This window comes from Alosa alosa, chromosome 17, assembly GCF_017589495.1.
Source record: "Alosa alosa isolate M-15738 ecotype Scorff River chromosome 17, AALO_Geno_1.1, whole genome shotgun sequence".
Lineage (NCBI taxonomy): Eukaryota > Metazoa > Chordata > Actinopteri > Clupeiformes > Clupeidae > Alosa > Alosa alosa.
In genome coordinates, this window is record NC_063205.1 from 630,843 (window position 1) to 641,514 (window position 10,672).

The following is a 10,672-nucleotide window of genomic DNA, read 5'->3' on the forward strand; positions in this document are numbered from 1 at the left end:
AAGTTTACCAGATCGGGTAGCAGATCTGTATTTTTATTTGATGGTATGACACGTACAAATGAGAATGAGTCCTACACATGTGACTTGCATCTGATGTCGCAATACATCAGACTTTCATAAACTCATGCAACATATTCTACCTTGTCTGTGGACATCGTTATTAGCAAAGCCGGTGATAAACAAATAGCATGCGTGCGACAAAGGAAAAGTTCTTTGGTGTTGGTTTAATAGGGAGTGACATGTCTGTAGCGGTTTTACGGCGTGGCCTGTAGCCATCACAGCAGTTTTACGGCATGGTCTGAAGCCATCACAGCAGTTTTACGGCGTCTGTAGCAGTTTTACGGTGTGGTCTGTAGCCATTGATGTTCTGCATAAACCTGCTATTCAGATCAGCTCAAGCTTCTGTTTATGTGTCTGATACACAGATGACATTGTTACAATATATAATATCACGTACTTATGTTGTCCATAGTACATAATGTAATATCACATACTTACTGTATGTTGTCCGTACATAATGTAATATCACATGCTTATGGTGTCCATAGCGCATAATGTATGTTTGTGTACCCACAGATCATTAGTACACGTGTAATAAGAAGTACTAGTTACAAGTTAAAGTGGCCTCTCTCTCTCAGCAACGATGGCTATGGGGTGAAGCTCTTGACACCCGAATATTAAAGCGTTTAGGACTCTTGACACCCTAATATTAATATTAAAGCGTAACTCGGGAGTAAAAAAACAATGCTTATTTGTCATTTTCAAATGTATATTATTTAAAAAAAAAAAAAACATATTTATCATAATCTGGACAAACAAAACACGAGTGTTCTACATCACATACACTACACAGTCATGTAACCATGGTAACAGTAAGTAAAGATGAAATGTGTATGGTAGAAGCACCCACTTACGGGACAGCAACTCTTGACCTCATAGACTCATGACATCATTAACTCATGACATCACCAACTCATGACATCACACATCTTTCGTTAATCTGCCTCGTGAGAGAGGTTCATGCCCAGTAGCATGTCCATATGTGGAGATATGGCACAAACGCTCACACATGGAGAGAGATATTGTGTGTGTGTGTGTGTGTGTGTGTGTGTGTGTGTGTGTGTGTGTGCACACATCAGCTCACGGATAGTGTGAGTGTGTGTGTGTGCAAATCGGCTCACGGATGGTGTGAGTGTGTGTTTGTTTGTTTGTGTGTTTGTGTGTGTGTGTGTGTTGTGTTTGTGTTTGTGTGTGTGGGAACAGATGTGTGTTGGGGCCTTGTCCAATCAGATGATCTGTTCCTGCTGGGTCACTGCTAATGGGAGGGGCTTCACACAATAAGCCATGATTCTGCTGAGTCATTATTAGTGCTGAGGTTTGATTCTGCTGAGTCCTTGTTTGATTCTGCTGAGTCACTGTTAGTGCTTAGGCTTGATTCTGCTGAGTCCCTGTTAGTGCTGAGATTTGATTCTGCTGAGTCCTTGTTAGTGCTGAGGTTTGATTCTGCTGAGTCCTTGTTTGATTCTGCAGAGTCCTTGTTAGTGCTGAGGTTTGATTCTGCTGAGTCACTGTTAGTGCTGAGATTTGATTCTGCTGAGTTAGTGCTGAGGTTTGCAGTGGGTCACATGACTGGGCATGAAGTGGGCGTGACAGGAGGGCGGGGTCAGAGTTAAAGGTGAGGAACATGAGGGAATTAAATAAATAGACAGGACGGGGGGGGGGTCATGGGTAAAATTGGCACGGTGCAGTTGGACAGGTGGTGGGGGTTAGAGTTTTGGATGGGGGTATGTCATGTCAGAGTTGGGGGTACCCCCCTCCTCCTCGAGTCAGCAGTCCTGTGAGGCAGCAGCAGCGTCGTCTGGTCCCTCAGCTGCTTCCTCCTCTTCCTCCTCCTCCTCCTCATCTTCCTCCTCCTCATCCTCCTCTTCCTCGCCCCTCCCCACCCTCCCCGGCCCCCCCCGGCTCATCTGCGGGCCCTTGCAGATCTTGAGGTGTCGGGTCAGGTGGTACTTGGTGAGGAAGGCCTTGCTGCACTTCTCGCAGATGTAGTCACGGCGACCCTCGTGGGAGTTGAGGTGCTTCTTCAGGTGGTTGGTTTTCAGGAAGCGCTTGTCACACTTGGGGCAGCGGATCTGGCTGTCTCTGGAGGAGGAGAGAGAGCACAGTGACAACCAACACAACAGCGTGTCAACAAACACAACACTGTCAACAAACACAACACTGTCAATAAACACAACACTGTCAACAAACACAACAGCGTGTCAACAAACACAACACTGTCAACAAACACAACAGCGTGTCAACAAACACAACAGCGTGTCAACAAACACAACACTGTCAACAAACACAACAGCGTGTCAACAAACACAACACTGTCAACAAACACAACACTGTCAACAAACACAACAGCGTGTCAACAAACACAACACTGTAAACAAACACAACAGCGTGTCAACAAACACAACACTGTAAACAAACACAACAGCGTGTCAATAAACACAACAGTGTGTCAACCCATCTGCCTACAATGAAACTGACTTTACTGTGTGTGTGTGAGGAGATGCGGTCTGTGTGTGTGTGTGTGGAGGTGCGATGTGTGTGTGTGTGTGTGTGTGTGTGTGGAGGTGTGATATGTGTGTGTGCTTACTGTGTGTGTGTGGTGTGATTTGTGTGTGTGCTTACTGTGTGTGTGTGTGTGTGTGCGTGCGTGCTTACTGTGTGTGTGTGTGTGTGTGTGTGTGTGTGCTTACTGTGTGTGTGTGTGTGTGTGTGTGTGTGCTTACTGTGTGTGTGTGTGTGTGCTTACTGTGTGTGCGTGTGTGTGTTTCTGTGTGTGTGTGCTAACTGTGTGTGCGCGTGCGTGCGTGCGTGTGCTTACTGTGTGTGTGTGTGTAGCATTATGACGTGACTTGCACCTGAAAGCAATCAACAGCTGGTCCGCTGCAATCTTTCTATCACTGGAGCTGTGAATCTTCTGAACGTTTTGGCCTGCCGTGATACTTTACTTGCTCGTAAAACTCTCCTCCAGAGGAACATTTCTCTAACTACAGACAAGGTAAGTGGTCCGATTTTTGGTATTTGACTCATTTATGTCGTCAAACATTATGTTATGTAGCATTCTACTATAGGCCTAGGCTATGAAATGATAGGTCACAAGTAGCCAAACTCGGTAGTTCTAATGTTAGGGGAATAGTTAACGTTAGCACTTATCCTATCCGTTGATATTTATTATGTAAGGAAAGTTATGAAACCCACCTAATCAACGTTAATAAGCCGTCACTTTAAATTGACCGGTTAGCTGTAGGTTTCGATAACATTAGCTAACGACATTCAAACCTAACGTCGCTCCCAGCTGAGCACTGACATTAACGTTACATTTGCTCACTAACCAGTAGTGTTTTAACTAGCGTTATACTATCTGGCTCTTGATCACCTGTGGAAAGGGACCTGATGAAAACCTTACTGTTTGGAAACGGACCATATGATCAAAGTATTGTTAAAACACACTACAGAAGTTGAGGTATAACGTTTGTGCTGTCAACATAGCTACAGAGTATGTTTACTTGGCCTAGGCCAAGCATTATTCTGCATTATTCTGGCCTATAAATTAAAGCTTCCCAGTTGTTGTAGGCTACATCCTAAAGTAGGTCTACATCGTAATCTGTAGAAAAAATGTGGATAACAGACCTAGCAAGCTGTAAGATATAGTGTAGTTGGTTATCAAGATGCTTAATATCAGAATGGTCCATCCTTAAGACTCAGTTTATGATTATCATCAACAGCAACAACACACCCTTTGACTACAAAGTGTAGTGTGTTCTAAGCTGTTTACTTTAAATTGTTTGACTATCAACTATCCTTAAACAGAAATTAATAAAACACAAAATGTTCCTTTGTTTTCAGTGAAATACTATAGGCTAGTATATTTAACTACCATTACAGATTTATGGTGCAACAACCTCACTTAAATATCTAAGTTGTATTGAACAATTTTACACATTCCATGTTTTTGGTATAACTCTAACTTGTTTACTTTTGTCTTTTAGGGACCAGACCAGACCGTGTATTACATTATGTGTGTGCCTGTCTGTGTGCACATCCTGCCAACCATACATCGCTGACATTAACAATAACATTCATTCCTAAAAACATGTGACCATAAGTCAACATATCTGCACATACCTTTGAACTATAGACATAGATCTGAGATCTACACTGAGACATTCAGGAGGACTATGCCGACAACTATATGAAGCATGCATACATTTGGATCATGTGCTGTGACATCTGTGAAACTTAGCTGTGCTGTTAGACTTCTGTTTTTAGACCTGAGCTGTGCTGTGTGAAAATTAAGAGTCTAACCTAAGTTCTGTCTAAAACTGATCATCTGAAGGGCTGAATCTTGTTCTTCAGTCTATATCACCATCAAAAGTGACCTATTTATTACAATTAACTGAGACCTCTAGCTCTTGCTGCCATTTCAGAATTACCACTGATAAAGAGATCTGTCTTAGGATAATATGATTGGCATTATGATCATGCCGCTGTTTTCCTACTGCCTATGTACAAACAGAGAAGTCGGACGGACCCCCCAGTGACGAAGGAGGTCAAGCGTTGGACTGACCAATCGGAAGCCAGGCTACAGGGCGCCCATAGCAGCGTTGACTGGGAGATGTTCAAAGGCGAACTCTGCTGACATCAATGAGTTCTGAAGTATCATTGAGTTACATCAATATGCTAACTGATTCCATCATCCCAACTGTAAAGATCGAAGCTTCCCTAACCAGAAGCCTTGGGTGGATAGAAAGTGAAGCGGCATTAAAGACACGCACCATGACTTATAATGCTGGGCTTATTTCAGGGGATATGGCGGATTACAAAGCAGCATTTTATAGTTTACATAGAGCTATTAAAGATGCTAAGCTATAGAGACAGAGTTGAAGCTGATTTCTTGGAGGGTGATCCAGCACGAGTGTGGAAAGGACTCCGAACCATCACTGGCTTTGAAAGAAAAGTCCCCTCCTATGATGAATGTGAGTAAAGCCCTCCCTGATGAACTTAATGCTTTTTTATGCTTTCGCTTTGACATGAAAAACACAGACTATATTGGACTAGCTGCAGCATGTGAAGCAAAATGAGGATGCACCTTTCTGTGTCTCTGAGGTCGATGTGAGCAATGCCTTTAGGAGGGTTAATTGTAGAAAAGCTGCTGGACGGATGGAATTTCTAACAGGGTTTTGAAATCCTACGCTGCTCAGTTAGCTCCTGTGTTCACTTATATCTTTAACACATCATTGGCTCAAGAGACAGTTCCTACTTGCCTCAAGCAGTCTGTTATTGTTCCAGTACCGAAAAACAAAAGTCCATCATGTCTGAATGACTACCGCCCAGTAGCCCTGGCGTCTACAGTGATGAAGTGTTTTGAGAAGCTTGTAAAAAACATTATATGCTCATCCCTCCCTGCCTCCTTGACCCCCTCAATTTGCTTACAGAGCCAACAGGTCTACAGAGGATGCCATCTCAAACCTCATGCACACCACCTTAACTCACCTGGAGGAGGGAATGGGAATTATGTGAGGATGCTGTTCATTGACTTTAGTTCAGCATTCAACACGATAGTACCTCTCACCTTGGTCACAAAGATGAAGGCCTTAGGACTAAACACCACCCTGTGTCACTGGATATTTGACTTCCTCACCAACCGTTCACAAGTGGTTAGAGTGGGGGTCTGACATCTGACTCATTAACCATCAGCACTGGTGCTCCCCAAGGCTGTGTTTTGAGTCCACTGCTGTACAACATCTACACACATGACTGCAAAGCCAACAGTAGTCATACCTCCATCATCAAGTTTGCAGATGACACAGTGATCTTGGGCCTGATTAGTAACAACAATGAACAGCTCTACTTGGATCAGGTTGATGAGGTGGCACAGTGGTGTCAATCTAACAGCTTGACACTGAATATCAATAAAACCAAGGAAATGGTAGTGGATTACAGAAGGCAGCAGCAGAACTACAGTTACACCCCACTAATGATCAGCGGGCAACCTGTAGAGAGTCACAAGTTTTAAATACCTTGGTGTCCACATTACTGAAGACCTAACATGGACTGTTAACACTCAATATGTTCTGAAGAAGTCCAGACAACGACTCTACTTCCTTAAGTCAGCTAAGGAAATTCAAAGTTTCTACATCCATCATGAAGGCCTCCTAGACTTCAGCGGTTGAGAGTGTTCTAACTGGTAGCATCATCACCTGGTATGGGAACTCCACAGTTAGAGATTGTAGTACTTTGCAGAGAGTAGTCGCTCAGCTGAGCGTGCTATAAGAACTCAACTCCCTGCTCTACAAGATATCTATTCCAGAAGAGTACTCCTAAGAGCCCAAAAGATTCTGAAGGACTCTTCTCATCCTAACAATGGATTATTCCTACCGCTGAAATCAAGAAGGCGCCTATGTAGTCACAAAGCCAGAACTGAGAGACTCAGGAGAAGTTTTTATCCCCAGGCCATCCGAACTCTGAACTCACACTATACTGACTTTGCACACATTCACTCTTCAGCACTCTCAAACATTTCCCAACTCTGAACTCACACTATCCTGACTTTGCACTCATTCACTCCTCAGCACTCATGGCCCCCCCACACACACCTACAAGACTTTTAGCACTTTTACATCCCTCACCCTATGCTATAGACCTTTTATTATTTTCTTATTTCATCACACGTCAAAACACACACACACACACACACACATCTGACTTTCTCCAACTTTTGCACATCTCCATAGAACTTTATATTTATTATTTTTGATTTCTCCTCCATCTACCCATGTCCTTGATTGCCTACCCTTTCTAGGCAATAAACTTCCTTGTATCCTTGTATCCTTGTATTATCAAGTTCTGTATATATATATATATATATATATATATATATATATATATATATATATATATATATATATATATACACACACATATACACACACACACACACACACACACATAACTGTGATTTTTTTTACTTCAAGCTTGCATTTGTTGTTAAGTGTTCATTAGTGTATTCTGAGTATCATTCTGCTGTATTAAAACAAAGAATGTTGATCAATATTGAATTAACAATTTATTTTTACTAACTGTCATACTCTAAGCTAACATCTAATCAAGTAATTGGTTTTCAAGAATACTGGACATGTCTATGTAATCTGAATAATCATACTGTAAGTAATTTAATGTTATACACAGCAGCTTTTTTGCATTTACATGCAATGGTAATTCCCTGGAATTGCATTTTCTAGTTTTGAGTTGTCCTGTTCTTAATTATGTATTAATTTTTTTGTAAATAAATACCCATAGACATCGAGCCCCTTTGACTGTTTGTCAATTTGTGTTGCATCTAGCCTGGCTGGCTGTAACATAATGGGGTCTTCGTCCTCCGTTTGAACTTTTTTCGTATTAGGACGCAGCAGGTTTTGGGAACGCGACTTTTGGTGAGTATTGTTTTCTGGATGTAGTAGCGTCTCAATCAGGTAGCCGCCGGGTGGACAGAGAGTCTACCACTTTATTATTTTAGTTTCTTTTTTTTAGGTGGTAATCCTTATTCGGGTCTGTTTGAGGCTTGCTGTAGACTGCACCATCGGTCTGCTGCTTCCTCCGCGAGTTTGGACGGATAATGTATGCGGGTAGGAAACCCACGAAGATTAGCGAGGTTTAGTTAGTTTTTTTTTTGTATAGGTAAGTAGGGTTTTAGCGGTGCAGCAGCAATCATCCAGTTTTCATACTCCTTTTTTGTTTGTAAACTTCCAAATTTGTAGTTTTGGCGACTACAATTGTGGTGCTTCTGGTCGATAGTGTCGGGGATTAGATTTAGTGGGCTGCTGTGATTTCCGGGTTTTGGCGCTTTTGTTCATCTACAGTGGGTCCTGTAGAACATTATTAAACTTTGACTAACGTTTCGATGTTAAGTTAGTCAAAAACATCGACTACATCGAAATGTTAGTCAAAGTTTAATAATGTTCTGCACCTTTACTGAAGAATAAAGAAAATTAAGAAGACATCTGAGCTGCACCGGCGCTCTCCTCTCTAAAATATCTGTCCTGGCCTGGTTGCAACGGTTGTGGCCAAACGACAGAAGTCAGGAGAACCCTCCTTTGTCTACCAAAAGTGTTACTTTGTGCCCCGCTCCCCACTGCTTGTGAAAGAAGGGGATGGGGAGGGGCTTAACGATGAAAAAAGCTTAATGTCACAAAACAGCAAACGAGTAGGCTACAGGCCTTCATAATGGTAGGCTACAGGAAGTGGGGGAGGTATGGGATGACCAGAGCCGTCATCTATCGTCTTTCCAGGCACACAGCTCGTTATAGCCTATCGACTGCCTTAACAGATAGGCCAAACCCAGAGGTTTGCCTTACAGCGAACTCAATGCTCTTGTTGCTTGCAGTTTGTTAAATAAAAGCGATGCAGATTACATTATTTATTTCTGATTAATTGCGTCTTTTGATGTATTTTGCAACATTTGCTTGTTAGGCTGGGCTACTGTCAATGTCCTGTACAGGTCAATGTTCAACAATTGCTGGTGTAGGCCTAGGCTATTAATCAATTAGGGACTGTTCGTTATTTCTGTTCGTTATATTGCACAATTTCACAAATAATCACCGGGACCGAAACAAACCTGTCAACTTTTCCCGGGTTTATCGCGTATTTTAACTTTTTCCTCGCTGTCTTAGGAGGAGCTGCAGGGCCGTCGCAAGGGGATGCGAGGCCCTGTCTGCGAACTTGACAGATGCAAGGCCCTTTTAAACACCTGCATGAAATCATCGCGATAGCTTACTTTACACATAGCCAAGGCTACCGTCGGGTGTATTTTAATAGTAGCCTAGTCTAATAAGCTACACCAGCTTGCCTTTAAGAGGGGAAATTCAATTGTATAGCCTATAACATTAGCTGAGTCACATATTTGGCCATATGGTGTTTATCATAGGCTACATCACGAAACCAAATAGTGTAACAAAGGCGACCACTTTAACAGGGGAATTAATTGGGCATGAATCATTGTGCTGAACGGTATTTGTCAATGAGCAGAAACACACACCTACATTCAAACTATTGATAAGATGTACTGGTCTGTATCTATAGGCTAACATTGGACAAATAAATGACACTGACTTCGCCATATCCTGACTCAGGAAAAAAAAAACATTTTCTTGCTTTGCCGCAAACTCAGCAATGAAATCATAGGCCAGTTTGCAGGTAGCCTAACGTCTTTTCATAGAAGAGAGAGCCCAGTCTCTCCTGTGACATGGAGGTGCGCCAAATAGTTTTTTAATAGCCTGTTCAACTTCAAAAGCTTCGCTCACCCGATGCCAGTCACTGATCGCAATTTCAAAGTTCGAAAGCTTCATCTTTTTAAGTTTTAAGTGCAGTGGCCCCTATCTGCCCCCTTTGGAATTATATCTCGAGCCTATTATAAGGTCCAGTGCGTTATGTCCTGGGATTCGGATGTGCTCAAAAAAGAAAAAGAAAACACTTTTTATAGATGGTTATGAGGAGCAATGTGAGAGAGAAATTTGATGATCATTGATCGTTGTTTTGGGACGTTAAGCCTTTTCCATAGGGCCAGTGAAGGAGATTGAAGAATGACAACTTTTTTTATACGAAAATATTTCTTAACTACAAAAACTCAGTGTCTAAAAACTCAGTGTCATTCAGACTCAACCCTCTTGTTGTTTTATTATCTTTTTCGATTGTCGCTTAAACGCTGGGCAAGCAGGCATGCTTGGGGGTTGCAATTTAAGTGAAATTTCTACAGTAGGCCTACAACATGCTGTTAGGCTGGGCTACTGTCAATGTAATTTGTACAGGTAAATTGCTGGTGTACAGGTTATATAATCAATTAGCTAAATCATTTGTCCAGCTGTTTAAAATTTTTTTCATTGCTACATTCAAACGCTAAAGGTGCTTTGATATATTTTTCGCTTTGAACGTCGGGCAAGCAGGCATGCTTTGGTTGCAATGAATGAGGATAATTGCTTTTTTTTTTGCATTATTTTGAATATGACTCGCTCCAGTCTCAACAGCACGTACTTTTTCCACACGCTAAGTTCTAACACACATGGGCCTTTCCCCTCTCGCTTTCTCCATCCCTGCACACGGTGCTTTCTTAAAGGAGCTGCACCATTTTACAACAATTGCATCTACATTTTCATATTAGAATGTTTTGTCAATTGTGTTTAAACTACCGTGATCAATTTAAGTTCCGTGCCCCGCAAGGCCATGGAAGCAGTAAGTCAGTCGCATCAAAAATAGTAGTGGCACCCAAGTGACACCTTGTGGTTGTTTGTGTCAACTGCAGTTTGTGCCATTTCTGCTGAGAAAATGGGGTGCGTGATTCATGAAGGAACCCGTCCAAACTTAACGGGGACCCACTGTAGTCTCCTATCGTCCTGTTAGTTTAGTGTTGTGGCGTGGTTTTGGCCCTTTTGTTCGTCTAGTCTCCTATCGTCCTGTTAGTTTAGTGTTGTGGCGTGGTTTTGGCCCTTTTGTTCGTCTAGTCTCCTATCGTCCTGTTAGTTTAGTGTTGTGGCGTGGTTTTGTACCCGAAAAGTCGTGGTCATCTTTTAGGGGAATTTTGTGGCCACTTCGTTTTGAAGTTTATATTACAGCCTTTCGATTT

At 42.2% G+C, this 10,672-nt stretch overlaps 1 protein-coding gene across 2 annotated transcripts in view; it reads right to left on the reverse strand.

Annotated features, from left to right (window-relative positions):
* Positions 1-1,814: 1,814 nt before the first annotated feature.
* Positions 1,815-10,672, reverse strand: part of prdm4 (PR domain containing 4) — a 24,963-nt gene continuing 16,105 nt past the window's right edge. For both annotated transcript variants that reach the window (XM_048268547.1, XM_048268546.1), the window contains exon 13: positions 1,815-2,142. In XM_048268547.1, the coding sequence (XP_048124504.1) occupies positions 1,827-2,142 (316 nt within the window). In that variant the 3' untranslated portion in view covers positions 1,815-1,826. The remainder of the gene's footprint in view (positions 2,143-10,672) is intronic.